The 15,313-nt window shown below is 43.7% G+C and overlaps 1 protein-coding gene across 2 annotated transcripts in view; it reads left to right on the forward strand.

Moving 5' to 3' along the window:
- PPP1R21 (protein phosphatase 1 regulatory subunit 21) overlaps positions 1-15,313 on the forward strand; it is a 188,354-nt gene that overhangs the window by 30,829 nt on the left and 142,212 nt on the right. For both annotated transcript variants that reach the window (XM_029593392.1, XM_029593391.1), the window contains exons 4-5: positions 1,707-1,808; positions 5,577-5,741. In XM_029593392.1, the coding sequence (XP_029449252.1) occupies positions 1,707-1,808; positions 5,577-5,741 (267 nt within the window). The remainder of the gene's footprint in view (positions 1-1,706; positions 1,809-5,576; positions 5,742-15,313) is intronic.

Genomic DNA, 15,313 nt, shown 5'->3' on the forward strand with positions numbered 1-15,313 from the left:
ATATGTTAAACTTTTTTTCTTAAAGGCACCCTCACAACCTTGGTATGGTGCCATGATTTTGGCGGCAGAAAAATTAATGGAGATTTTCTGTAAGAAAGGATAGTAAAGCATCCTTAATCCAATGGGCTGCAGGATTCAAGGCAGCATGGTTTACCAGAGGAAGACTGTTTCTTTGCTTAAGTGACCAAAGAGTTAGATTGGGAGTAGGTTTTGGGTATGATGTACTTGGATTCAGCAAACATTTTAATATAGTTCCACACAGACTCAAAATTAAAATGAGCACTCTTAAGGGTGGGAGTTAAGGTGGTGTATTGGATTAGAAACTGGTTGTGAAATAGGTAAAACTTGGTGGTAAATGGAATTCACTTTGAAATGAGAAAGGTACTGAGTGGAATGTCTCAAGGGCTTGTCCTGTGGCTTGTTTTGTTCAATATCTGTGTAAGTGATATTGCGGAGGGGTTATAAGGACTGGTTTGTCTCCTTTATGGATGAAACAAAGATCTGCAAAAGAGTGGATACACCTGAATGGGTAGACAGAATAAGGAGTGATCTAAGAGAGCTTGAGGAGTGGTCCACTGCTTGGCAGCAAAGTTTCAATAGTAAAAAAAAAAAAAAATGCAGTGTTATGCATTTGGGGTGTAGAGTATTTAATTATACTCTAAAGGACAGCAGAAGCTGGGGAGATTTGATAGCCGTTTTAATACTTGAAAGATATTAATACACAAACTTTTTTTTTTTCAGTGGAAACAGGGCATCTTAGAGTATAGACTGAGATGTAACATTGGGAATCATGTTTTCATGAAAAGGGTGGCGGATGCTTGGAATGCCTTATGTTAGAGGCTAAAACAGTAACACAATTCAGGAAGGTATGGGCTAAGTACAGGGAGTCCTTAGTTGCAAAAAGTGAAGAGACAATGGGAAGCACAAGTTAGCGATACCTCAGACCATCAGTGAAGCTGGGTTGATTCCAACAGATTGCAACTTCCCAGAGATCCCCCCAGGTTAGTGGTACTGGGGTCCTGTCTGGAAAGGCCACGGGAGTCTTAAGAGCCAGATGTTTGGGCATCTGCTATGCTAGTATTGTTAGCTATATAAATTACTACAAGCATTATGTTGAGATTTTAGAAGGTAATGGGGTTGCTGCTTGTGAAATAGGGAGATTTTCTACGCGAGATGGTAGAGTATAAAAGGTGAAGATGACAGTGTTGTGTAAGGAACAATACCTTACAAGCGGTCACACTCTGTGGCTGGCAGGTTGGACAGAAATAACTGGCAGATTACTGGATGAGTAGATTGGTCTTTTTCTGCAGTCACCTACTTTGTAACTATGGTCTGTATAAGCATTAACAATGTTCATCTTGGACTAAAGTAAAGGAAGTGTTAAATGTTTTTTCATGCCTTGTTTCTTATTGTGTGTGTGTGGGGGGTTTTTTTTTTTTTTATCCTTCCTTCCTTTTATTAAAGATACAGACCACAAGATTTATTAACACAAAAGGATCTCTGCTCTAGCAGTATTTTATGATTCATGGATGGGGGAGACTAGAGGAAGAAGGAAAGTTAGGAACTTCTTAAAATCCTTTATCTCCTGACGGCCACATGCTCAAGAGTTCCTCTCGCTGAAGGGTCAAGTGCATTAAGTTTGTTTAACCACCTGATGCATTGTTTAATGAATGAAAAGTAAAATAATTAAAATGTCTTCTTTTTAGAGAAGTGGGGAGTCCTCTTCTCAGCTGAGTCAAGAGCAGAAGACTGTCTTTGATGAAGATCTTCAAAAGAAGATAGAGGAAAATGAGCGGCTCCATATACAGGTAGGTAGATGTGGTGACCCTGATGTATCTTTCTCTTTTTAAACAAATAAGAAAAGCCATGTGGAGGCTTTTTTCAGGAACGCTTTCTAAGAGATTTGTAGAACGTGTGTGTGTGTGTGGGGGGGGGGAGAGTGTAGATGAATGAGGGGTGTGCATGGAGTTGAGTGGAGATGTATATAGGGATGTAGGAGTGTACATCTGGGGATATTAGGCCTATGTGTAGTATGGAAGGACATCTAGGGAGGATGGATGTATAGGGTGGTTGGTTTTAGAATTCTGTTTGGGTTTTTTTTGTTTTTTTTTGAATGGGAGGGATTGTGTGCATGGGGTTGTGGGTTTTTTTTTGTTTTTTTGTATAGCTGTGTGTAGAAAGCTGAAATATTGTGGGTGGGAATTGAATGTAAATTGGGTTTATATGGAGGGAATAAGTGCGTGAGTATGTTTGGGGGAGGTAAGCATGTGTATGTAAATGGGAAATGTTGGGGTATCTGTGTTTGGGGTCATGTGTAGCAGAGTTGTGCGTAAAGCTTATTTATTTTTTTTAAGTTTGGCTGTGTGTAGGTCGGGATCGGGGCAGTGTGTGTGTACAAGGATGTGCATTTGAGGGGGGTGAACTGAGAAGCTGTGTCCTTTATTTTCCCTGTCTCTTTGGTGATGGGGAATTGTGGGTGGGTATACTGGGAGCAGGTGCATGTTTGTGTGTGTGTGGTGTTAGTTTCGAAGCACCTTTCAGTGCCATCTGTTGCTGGTTGCTTTAGTTATTTTTCCTTATCTCTGCCTCGGTTATTATGGGCAAAGTGTTGCGGGGGGGGGGGGGGTTGCATTTAGAATGGAATGTTGCTCAGCATTCTGAAGGTTTGAACATCCAGTTGTGCTCATAAGATGTTTAGCATTTTAGGAAAATGAGTGATCAGACAAAACACATCTTTTTAATGTGTTTCAAATTCAACTATTTTATGAATCACGGAATAGCACAATCATTAAACCATAACAATAAGGGAAATAATATATGGTCCTGTTCAAAAGTTTTACATATCCTTAGTTCTTAATATCATGTATTGCCTGCCCCCTTTTGCATCAATGACTGCTTGCAGTCTTCTGTGATGGTTGTGAATGAGGCCCTTTATTTCCTCATGTGGTAAAGCTGCCCATTCCTCTTGGCAAAAAGCCTCCAGGTCCTATAAATTCTTTGTCTAACATCAACTCTCCAAAGTGGCTCAGTGATGTAGAGAGGTCAGGAGACTGTAGTGGACACTCCAGTACCTTTACTTTTTTCTGCTGCAGCCGCTGGAGGGTCAACTTGGCCTTATGTTTCCTATCACTGTTGTGTTTGAAATTCCAAGAGTGCCCTAATTGCAGCTTCCTGGCTGTTGAATTTAAATTCTCCAGTATTTTCTGATAGGATGCTGCCATCAATTTTGACTAAATTCCCCGTGCCGCTGTAGCTCGCGCACCTCCAGAGCAGCAGAGATCTACCTCCATGCTTCACGGTAGGGATGGGGTTGACTCTTCTCCAAACATAGTGTTTATGGTTCAGTTTTGGTCTCCAAATTATTTTGTTCCAGAAGTGTTGAGGTTTCTCTAGGTGCTGTTTGGCATATTGTAAGCAGGCTTTTTGTGTAGCAATGGCTTTTTTCCTGGCAACTCTACCATGCATCCCGCTTTTGTTCAGATATCTCCTTATTGTGAATGAAGAAACACTCACACCACTCTTTTTTTCCTGAGAAGCCTGTATTTCAGTAGAAGTTGCTTGTGGGTTTTTCTTTGCATCCCAACAAATTTTCCTGGCAGTTGTCTGAAATCCTTCTTGGTCTACCTGACCATGGCTTGGTATTAACAGAACCCATAATTTTCCATTTCTTGATAAGAGTTTGAACAGTACTGATATGCATTTTTAAATCTTTGGATATCTTTTTTAATATCCTTTTCCTGATTTATAAAGTTGAAATACTTTTGCTTGCAGATCCTTTGACTTTTTTTTTTTTGCTTTCCCCATGCTTCAGTAATCACCAGAGTCAGTGTAGCCCTGGATGAAATGCACAAGGGTTTCTCCAGCTAAGAAACTTGTTGACTAATTAATTATACACAGACACTAATTTAAAATCAAACAGGGCACAGATGTGGATTCCTACCCTTCACTGCCATCTCAAACTGTGTCAACTTGAGTGTATATAAGTCCAAACATTCAAGGATATGTAAACTTTTGAACAGGACCATTTTATTATTTCCTTTTATTGCTATAGTTTGTTTAATGAGTGTGCTATAAAATAATTTAATTTGAAACACATGCTTTGTCTGATCACTAATGTTTTTTCCTAAAATGCTGCACATCTTACAAATTCTGCCAGGGGTATGTAAACTTGAGAATAGCTGTATATAATGGTGTTATAGAAAGCATTTGGAATTTTTTTTGGAGATTTGGTTCTCTGAGAATATCTAAGTGATGTTTCTAGTTTTTGAACTCATCTGAAATCCAGTTTCTTCCTGCTTGCCAAATTTGAATTTCCATTCATTTTTTTTTTTTGAGAATCTGTACCTACAGATGGACAAACATTGATCCCTTTTACATAATTCTTTCCAACAGGCTGTTGCATAAAGACGGAGTCATGTTAATGGGGGATGGGCACAGGGCAAGATGGGACAAAGGGCAACTTTGTAATAAAAAAAAAAAAAAAAAAAGCTTGCGCTTATGCAGTAAACCAGAACTGTTTAATCTTCTGTTTAATAATTGTGTGGCTTCAGCATGTGGTAAAGCTGTTGTGTCTGCTATATTTATACAGGTTGAGGCTGCTGCCAGTCACAAGTCATTTAGCAAATCACCTCTGTGCACGTTTCCCTCCCTGTCACACCTTTGACTTACTAGTAAAGAAACAAAGTACATATTTTTTAACTTATTAAATTGTATCCTCTTTGTGCTGCAGTTGAGATATTGTTATTTCTTAACAAATGTTTGAAATGTGCTGTCAGCTAAATGATACATCTGTAGCTGCTTTACCATCATGTGCCTGAGATGTTCTCCTGTGCATGTATACTTTTTATGTGAAACCAGTGACGTGGCATTGCATATGCTTGCCACCAAGAGAGTCAGTGAGACTGCATATAATTGATAGGCGGGATCTCCTGAAGCTGGATTAAAATATTATTGAAGAAGCAAGTACAGAAAATGGGTAAAAATATAGCTAAATGCAGAAAGGTGGGGTTTTTTTTGCCATTTTCACCTGATTCAGCTGTCGTATGTTTTTGTGATTCTCCCCTACTGAAACACAGGTGCTGGGGCAAGCTGATGGATGCCTGTGGTTGGTTGATGCTTTTTACTGTGTGTATCATTTCAAGACTATGCTGATCGATAGGATGAGAGCAGAATTTCAAAGGATGATCTTTAACTTTTCTGGAATGTTACCCCAGTTTATCCCTGATGAACTTATTCATGACCAAGCACCTGTTTTTATTTGGAAAAGTAGCACTGGAAGCCTGGGACTTGCTCTTAAGAATTCAGCTTTTCTAGATCCTGAAACATTGATGCCTTTGGGCCTTTCTGAAAGTTTTAACGTATGGTGTGGAACCTGAGTTCATGGATCTTGGCAAACAGCTGGCAATTGATTTCTGTTTAGAAAGACACCGCCCATGAAACTCCTTGCTTAAATAGGGCCTCTTTATCTTGGGTATGTTTGGCTGAACTTCCTGTAGTGAGTAGGATTTAGGTTATGAAGCATTCCAACAAACAAGAATACGAGAGATATATGCAATCTTCCATATTTCTGTGTTTAGTTCTTTGAAGCAGATGAGAAACACAAGCAAATAGAAGCAGAGCTGAAAAGTAGATTAGAAGTCTTGGAGACCAACACAGCACAGCATCAAGCAGTGGTGGATGGTTTAACCCAGAAGTACATGGAAACCATTGAAAAACTACAGAATGACAAGGCGAAGCTAGAAGTGAGTTCAATGATGCTATTAAACAGAACTTTCCTTTGTATGCTTAGTTTTTAGGAACTGCAGTGTGAATTATACAGACCCGAAATTAACTTGATCTGACTATTCAAGGTTACTTTCTTCTGCAAATATAATTTGTCCAGAGCAGAATGAAGTTGCTAGGCAAAGCCTTTCAGTTCCAGTTACTGTTCTCTTTAAGAATAAACATTTTAAAATAAAAATTAAACTCATAAGATCCCAGCAAGTTTTCCATACATGGTCTTATGTGTCTTATGAACTGTGAGGGTTGCATGAGTTCAACTTGCTGTCACCAATTTCTCTAGGCAGTACCTAGACTAGCATTTTTCAACAAAAAATGGCCTAAAAGGTTCTGTGTAATTCACCATTTCTCAATCCCCTTTGACCATGTTCTGGTGCAGCTCTCGGAGCAGTTCTTGTTTTGTGGCACTGCATAGCTCTCTATTTGTGCTGCACAGTGTCCAGACTCTTCTGCTGTTCTTGTGAGACTGAGAACAGGAGTGAGTGCAGGAGTTTGGTATCACGAGGCACAAATAATTGAAAGGGGGAATGAACAGACTAGTAGAAGCCAAAGGGTAAAGCGAGATGGTGGCTAACCATTGAAAACTAGATCTAGTCATGAGATGTCTTCATGTTGCTGACAAAACAAAACTTATAGGGCCCACCCCCACGTCGGGCAAAAGAGCATTCCATGAACACACACACTTTGCAGATGTTTGAAAGAGAAAATGTAGCAAAGTGCCTCTGTTAGAAGCAAAAACAATTCTAGGAATGGGATGATATCCTTTGAGGTTGTATGACCTCCGCTTGTGACTTGCTCATAATGTTACTCCTGGGGGAATTCTGTGCAAAAAAACCTTATTTTATATTGGGTCAAAATAACACAATATACATGAGTGTCTAAGTAATTAATTTAAAATGTAATACAGAAAAAAGTTATTACTTAAAGATGTAGAGTTTTAAATATTTTAAGCAGCATTTCTCTAGAAGTTTACTGTAAGGCTTTTCCACCCTCTCCCCCTACTCCCCTGGCCAGTCTCCTTTCATTTTGCCCTCTCAGGCCCCAACTCCTCCACCTACCACTATCTCTCCCCTTCCACTCTGTCTCCACTTCCAGAGTTTGACCTCTTTTTGTCCCTCTCTCACACGCTCACTCATTCTCTTTCTCTTTCTCTCTCTCGCGCACACACCTCTTATAGGCTCCCCATCTCTCTTATTCACATGCACATACATACCCTCATACAGGCGGCCTTTCTCATATATAACCTTCACACTGGCTCCCTCTCTGGCTCACCCCCCTCTACACATAGTTCTCTCTCTCACTCTCTTCTCCCCCCCCTTCACACGGGCTCTTTCTTACACAAACACACACCCTCACATAAAGGTTCTCATTAACAAGCACCCTCACACAGACTTCCTCTCTTACAAACAAGCGAGTACCCTCACACACACCAGCACCCAGTCTGTCATGTATACACACTCCTTCACAATCTCGCATAGGCTCCCTCTCTGACACCCACACACCCTCACACAGGCTCTCTTATTCCCTAGGCTTGCAGTCTTTTTTTACACACACACCTGCTTCATCTTCATCGTGAGTTGGACGGCCTTCGCTTATGGCATGCCGGGGCCTGCTTCTTCTTCACCGCAAGCGGAGACCGTCCTGCTAGTGGCACGCTGGGAACTGCTTCTTCAGTGCAAGCGGGCCAGCCTCCGCTCATGGCATGCCGGGATATCCATTTTTGCCGCGAGCAGTGGCCATCCCACTCACACCAAAGAAGGAGCAGGCTCTGGCTTGATATGAGCTGGGGCCTGCCAAATTCTGTGCAGACTATACACAACTGCACACAAGGGGAATTCTATGCTCCACAGTAGCGCGGAATTCCCATCGGACTAATTTAATGTATAAACTCCTTTTTATATGGCAAAAACAACTTTTTGATATAGCCCAGCACCCATGGCTGAGGGTAGGATTTGAGAGTGACAAATGATCAGGTTATCCTGTAGTTAATGCATCTCAAGCTACTGAGTGATAGTTTTAGTATTTTAAGTACTTAGGGTTAATTGTGATATGCAAAGTAATCATCCAGAAATAATTTTCTGGCGCATATGCTACAGAAGGCTTTGAATTTCTTTTCTATTTTTTTTCCCGTGTTTAGGCATTCTTTACAGTATGCATACTATGGAATGTCTTGTGTGCCTGACCATTTGTTAGTCTGTATTTCAGCTGGGCATCCACAGAAAGCTATGCACATAATTATAAAAGTTCATGTTTGTACCACAGATTAGTGTAGGCAAGTGGGTTTATGCATCCCTACCAGCAGAAGGAGGCAGAGAACAAAACTTTGAGGCACTGCTACATAACAGAAAGTGCCGCTTGCAATCCCTCAGCATTTTTGTCTCCAGCAGATGGTAGAGGTGCAAATGTGCAGTCTGGAGTTTCTAAAAAAAAAAAAAAAAAAAAGAGAAAAGGAGGTTTTGGCTCCCTGAGGTGTTGGGTTCCTTCGCGAGCCATCCCTCGGGTAGAACTGGGGGGGGGGGGGGGGGTTGGCAATCCCTGTTCTGGCTAGGCCCTGGAAGTCGGGGGGTGGGGGGAAGCCGGGAGGTTCTGGTTCCTCACCATCTCTGGGTCTCTGGTGCACTCAGCCTAAACAGTAAGACAGCTGCAGCAAGAGGAGGGTTCAGTGTGCTGCAGCAGTCAAAAAAGCAAACAGGAAGGGAATAGAAAATGGCATAATGCCTCTATATCACTCCATGGTGAGACCGTACCTTGAATACTGTGTACAATTCTGGTTGCCGCATCTCAAAGATATAGTTGCGATGGAGAAGGTACAGAGAAGGGCAACCAAAATGATAAAGGGGATGGAATAGCTCCCCTATGAGGAAAGGCTAAAGAGGTTAGGGCTGTTCAGCTTGGAGAAGAGATGGCTGAGGGGGGGATATGATAGAGGTCTTTAAGATCATGAGGTCTTGAACGAGTAGATGTGAATCTGTTATTTACACTTTCGAATAATAGAAGGACTAGGGGGCATTCCATGAAGTTAGCAAGTAGCACATTTAAGACTAATTGGAGAAAATTCTTTCTTTTTTCACTCAACGCACAATAAAGCTCTGGAATTTGTTGACAGAGGATGTGGTTAGTGTAGCTGGGTTCGAAAAAGGTTTGGATAAGTTCTTGGAGGAGAAGTCCACTAATGGCTATTAATCAAGTTTACTTAGGGAATAGCCGCTGCTATTAATTTCAGCAGTAGCATGGTGTCTTTTTAGTGTTTGGGTAATTGCCAGGTTCTTGTGGCCTGGTTTGGCCTCTGTTGGAAACAGGATACTGGGCTTGATGGACCCTTGGTCTGACCCAGCATGGCAATTTCTTATGTTCCAATGCAAAATATATAAGAAATTGCCATGCTGGGTCAGACCAAGGGTCCATCAAGCCCAGTATCCTGTTTCCAACAGAGGCCGAACCTGGCAATTACCCAAACACTAAAAAGATCCCATGCTACTGCTGAAATTAATAACATTGGCTATTCCCTAAGTAAACTTGATTAATAGCCATTAGTGGACTCCTCCTCCAAGAACTTATCCAAACCTTTTTTGAACCCAGCTACACTAACTGCACTAACCACATCCTCTGTCAACAAATTCCAGAGCTTTATTGTGCGTTGAGTGAAAGAATTTTCTCCGATTAGCTCCGGTGTGTGTTCGTGTTCGCAGGGCCTATTTTTAGGTCTGATCGTACAGTCACGCCACCTCCCACGCAGCACGGCAAAGTTTGCTGCAGATCAAAATGGGCTCGGCTCAATTCGCCCATGTTTTGCCTAGAATGCATCTCTGGAGGGGCTGGGACCCCCGGGTGGCGACAGGAGCACAAATTTTGGCTGGGCCAGCCCTGGGGGAGTGGGGGTCAGAGGAGCTGGCAGCCATTTTGTCTGTATGTGCTGGGAGTCAGGCTGCTGTTCAGCGCATCATGACTCCCCTCCCATGCTGTCTTTTCCACTGAGCAGGACCCTGCTGGTGGCAGGAGAAGGGAAGAGCCTCAAGGGGGATGCGGACCAGGACCCTTCTTCAGATCCGGAGGCTTTTTCAGCAGACTTTGTCCGTCTCCTCCATAAGGCTCATTTAGCTAGGAACATAAGAAAATGCCATACTGGGTCAGACCAAGGGTCCATTAAGCGCAGCATCCTGCTTCCAACAGTGGCCAATCCAGGCCATAAGAACCTGGCAAGTACCCAAAAACTAAGTCTATTCCATGTTACCGTTGCTAATGGCAGTGGCTATTCTCTAAGTGAACTTAATAGCAGGTAATGGACTTCTCCTCCAAGAACTTATCCAATCCTTTTTTAAACACAGCTATACTAACTGCACTAACCACATCCTCTGGCAACAAATTCCAGAGTTCAATTGTGCGTTGAGTGAAAAAGAACTTTCTCTGATTAGTTTTAAATGTGCCCCATGCTAACTTCATGGAGTGCCCCCTAGTCTTTCTACTATCCGAAAGAGTAAATAACCAATTCACATCTACCCGTTCTAGACCTCTCATGATTTTAAACATCTCTATCATATCCCCCCTCAGCCGTCTCTTCTCCAAGGTGAAAAGTCCTAACCTCTTTAGTCTTTCCTCATGGGGGAGCTGTTCCATTCCCCTTATTTTGGTAGCCCTTCTCTGTACCTTCTCCATCGAAATTATATCTTTTTTGAGATGCGGCGAACAGAATTGTACACAGTATTCAAGGTGCAGTCTCACCATGGAGCGATACAGAGGCATTATGACATTTTCCGTTTTATTCACCATTCCCTTTCTAATAATTCCCAACATTCTGTTTGCTTTTTTGACTGCCGCAGCACACTGAACAGACTATTTCAATGTGTTATCCACTATGACACCTAGATCTCTTTCTTGGGTTGTAGCACTTAATATGGAACCCAACATTGTGTAATTATAGCATGGGTTATTTTTCCCTATATGCATCACCTTGCACTTATCCACATTAAATTCCATCTGCCATTTGGATGCCCAATTTTCCAGTCTCACAAGGTCTTCCTGCAATTTTTCACAATCTGCTTGTGATTTAACTACTCTGAACAATTGTGTCATCTGCAAATTTGATTATCTCACGCGTCGTTTTTCTTTCCAGATCATTTATAAATATATTGAAAAGTAAGGGTCCCAATACAGATCCCTGAGGCACTCCACTCTCCATTCCCTTCCACTGAGAAAATTGTCCATTTAATTCTACTCTTTGTTTCCTGTCTTTTAGCCAGTTTGCAATCCACGAAAGGACATCGCCACCTATCCCATGACTTTTTACTTTTCCTAGAAGCCTCTCATGAGGAACTTTGTCAAACGCCTTCTGAAAATCCAAGTACACTACATCTACCGGTTCACCTTTATCCACATGTTTATTAACTCCTTCAAAAAAGTGAAGCAGATTTGTGAGGCAGGACTTGCCCTGGGTAAAGCCATGCTGACTTTGTTCCATTAAGCCATGTCTTTCTGTATGTTCTGTGATTTTGTTGTTTAGAACACTTTCCACTATTTTTCCTGGCACTGAAGTCAGGCTAACTGGTCTGTAGTTTCCCGGATCGCCCCTGGAGCCCTTTTTAAATATTGGGGTTACATTTGCTATCCTCCATTCTTCAGGTACAATGGATGATTTTAATGATAGGTTACAAATTTTTACTATTAGGTCTGAAATTTCATTTTTTAGTTCCTTCAGAACTCTGGGGTGTATACCATCTGGTCCAGGTGATTTACTACTCTTCAGTTTGTCAATCAGGCCTACCACATCTTCTAGGTTCACCGTGACTTGATTCAGTCCATCTGAATCATTACCCATGAAAACCTCCATTACGGGTACCTCCCCAACATCCTCTTCAGTAAACACTGAAGCAAATAAATCATTTAATCTTTCCGTGATGGCCTTATCTTCTCTAAGTGCCCCTTTAACCCCTCGATCATCTAACGGTCCAACTGACTCTCTCACAGGGACCAAGAGGCCTTTACTCAGGAAGTCCTGAGTGGTCAAGAAGCCTAGGGATCCGAGGCAAGCCAAATCGGGAGAGATCCTGCAGTCTTTGGGTCTCAGACGATATGTGGTGGAGGAAAAGAATCCTGATCAGATAAAGGGAGGTCTGTTGGATCCGGACAGGGGCCCGGTTGGCACGATAGTGGATATAAATGCAGGATCCGGAACAGGATTCTGTTAGTGCGTTGGGGGATCCAATGCAGGATCCAGATGAGCTTCCTGTTGTGGAAAGTGGCTATCCTCGGGTTGTCCGCTTGTTCCGTTGGGATGAGCTGGGCCTCCTAATTCCCTAGGTGCTGGATAAGCTGGGGATTAAGGTCACACAGGAGGATTCAGATAATGAGGGGGTAAACCCGGTCCTGGAGGGATTATGGGGGCCCCTAAGGCCTTTACGTTGCCTAGAAAGGTAAAGTTGGTAGATCGGGAGTGGGAATCTACCGAAGCGAGCTTGAAGGTAGCCAGAGCTATGGCTAAGCTATGTCTGTTCCGGCAAAGGATATAAGAGTCATGGAAAATTCCCAAGGTGGATGCAGTGGTTTCTGTGGTTACCAAAGACAACCATCCTGGTGGCAAGTTTGGCCACTCTAAAGGATATCCAGGATCGAAAACTGGAAATTCTACTTAAGAGGCTGAGATTTCAGCTTTGAGCCTTCGTGTGGCGGTGTGTGGAAGCTTGATGCAGAGAGCCTGCTTGTGCTGGGTGTAGAAGGCGCACAATAAGCAGTCGGGTATGACAGCTGAGACGGCTCAGGCTGCTCGCTTGGAAGTGGGAGTGGCCTATGTGGCAGAGGCCCTTTATGGACATGATCCTGACTTCCGCCAGGAGTATGGACTCTGAGATTGCAGCGCAGAGACTCCTATGGCTGAGAAATTGGTCAGTGGATGTGTGGTCTAAAGCCTAGCTGTCTAATTTCCCCTTCAAGAGCAAGCTGCTGTTTGGGGAGGATCTGGAGCAGCTCATGAAGTAATTGAGGAGTTGAAGGGTAATAAGTTGCCTAAGGGCAGGAAAACCCCCAAGAAGTCTTTTCCTCTGAACTGTTTCAAGAGGCAAGGAGGTTTCGAGCTGGCAGAAGCCTTGGGCTGGAGCGCAAAAACAGAATTTGGGCAGACAGCTTTCCTTTTGAGCCCAGCACAGACCTGGCGGATGTAAGATTGGTCAATGAAGGTGGGCTGGCCCGCTTCTCTCCGGAAGCTATCGGAGGGAAGCTGTCCCTCCTTTTACGAAGAGTGGACCAGGATTAAGTTGGACCAGTGGGTCTGGATGGTGGTAAGAGATGGCTATGCCTAAAATGTTTTCATCTTCTTAGGGACACCTTTGTAATTTTTCACTGTCTCCCGGTACAGCAGTAGGCGATGCAGGATACTTTGTAAAGGCTAAAGCTCTGTACAGGTGCCCCTTCGGGAGGGGGCAGGGTTTGCATACCTCCATGTACTTCGTGGTGCCAAAAGAGGGGACTTTTCAGCCCCATTCTCGATCTGCACAAGGTCAGTGCTGCCCTCTGGATGCTATTGGTTTTGGATGGAGACATTGCAGTCGATGACTGCAGCAGTGCACCAAGGGGAATTTCTGGCTTCGTTGGAAGCCTCTCTCCATATCCCCATTTGAGCCGAACAGCGATGGTTTCCTGAGGTTCATGGTCCTGGGGGAGCTTTTCCAGTTTCGGGCCCTTCCCTTTGGGTTGGCTACAGCACCACGCATGTTCACAAAGGTGATGGTAATGGCGACGGCGCTCAGAAAGGAAGGCATCCTGTACTTGGACAATTGGCTAGTACAGGAAAAGTCAGAAGTGGAGTGTTGGCACTCAGTCCAGTGGGTCCTGCAATTCCTGGGTTCATTGGGCTGGATGACTAATCTGGTGGTCATTTGAAGCCAGCCCAGTCATTGGAATATCTGGGGGCGTGCTTCAGTATACGTTTAGGGAAGGTGTTTGACTATGGAAAGGGTAGTGAAGTTGCAGAATCAAGTCCTTTGGCTGTCAGTTCCCAGGGTCTGGGATTATTTACAGATTCTAGGTTCCATGGCTTCTATGCTGAATTAGTTCCATGGGCCTCTGCTCACATGTGTCCTCTGCAGAGGGCTCTGTTATCCTGTGGAATCCAATTTTGGAGAATTTCAGCTTCCTTTGCCATTGCTGGATGAGGCCAGATCCAGTCTCTTGTGGTGGCTGTCTCGGCACAATCTGGAGAAAGGGATGGATCTGGAAATGCCCAATTGGGTGGTAGTGACCACTGATACCAGCCTCTCTGAGGGGCAATTTGTCAAGAGAAATCTGCCCAGAGACTGTGGTAGTCAGAGCAGGCGACCTGGTCCATTAATTGACTGGAAATCAGGGTAATGCACCAAAGTCTTACTGGTGTCCTCCTGCTCATTCAAGACAAGTTGTTGCAAGCATTTCAGACAGTGTGACAGTGGCATACATCAATAGTCCAGGGTGGAATGAAGTCAATTAGTAGCACTGGAAGCGCAAGAACTGTGTGGGCGAGAAACATCTAGTAAGAATAGCTGCGTACCATGTGGCCAGACTGGACAACGTGCAGGCGGACTTTCTCAGCAGATAACGTCTGGATCTGGGGGAATGGGAGTTGTCGGCAGAGGCCTCCGCTTTGATTCAGGCCAGATGGGGCAGACCAGTGATGGACCTCAGGACAACTCAGGGAATACGAAAACGGATCTTTTTTTTCAGTTGCAGAAGGGAGATTGGATCGGAAGGCATAGACGCTCTCGTTCAACCGTGGCTGACACATCTGTTGCTGTATATTTTTCCACCGTGGCCATTCACAGGTTAAGTGCTGCAATGCAGGGTGATTCTGGTGGCACCTGAGTGACCACACCGGCCGTGGTTTGCAGACCACCTTCATCTAGCGGTGGACAGTCCCGTTCGCTTGACACATGTGTCAGGGTTGTTGCGGCAGGAACCCATATTTTCAGACCAGGAGAATCATTTCTGTCTAGCGGCTTGGACTTTGAGAGGTGACTGCTCTGCTTGAAGGGTTATTCAGAGCCTGTGATTTTTGCTTCAAGCAAGGAGGCCTTCCGTGTCATTGGCTTATGTCTGTGTGTGGAGCGTGAATTGTGTTTGAAGAACAAGGTATAATCTTTGAGGGTGGACGTTCTACAAAGTCTGGCCTTTTTTGCAAAGCGGCTTGGCTAAGGGTGTGGCCTATAATTCCCTTCGAGGTCAGATGGTAGCCTTAGGGTCCCTTCAAGGTATGATGCAGGGAAGACCGTTGATGTCTTGTCCGGATGTGGTTTGTTTCCTGAAGGGGCAAAACATCTGCATCATCCAGTTTGGAAGATTTGTCCAGCATGGAATCTTGAATGTGGTTCTTCAGGTGCTGTGTGGTCCTCCTTTTGAACCGGTTAGAAGGGCTTCTTTAAAGGATTTAACCCTGAAGGCTGTTTTCCTGGTGGCTATCTGTTCAGCTAGAAGGATATCTGAGCTGCAGAGATTGATGTGTAGGAACCCTTTCCGGAGCTTTTTGGAGGAGGGTTTTTTTACATCCAGTTCTTTCTTTTTGCCTAAGGTGGTTTTC

This window comes from Rhinatrema bivittatum, chromosome 3 (assembly GCF_901001135.1).
Source record: "Rhinatrema bivittatum chromosome 3, aRhiBiv1.1, whole genome shotgun sequence".
Classification (NCBI taxonomy): domain Eukaryota; kingdom Metazoa; phylum Chordata; class Amphibia; order Gymnophiona; family Rhinatrematidae; genus Rhinatrema; species Rhinatrema bivittatum.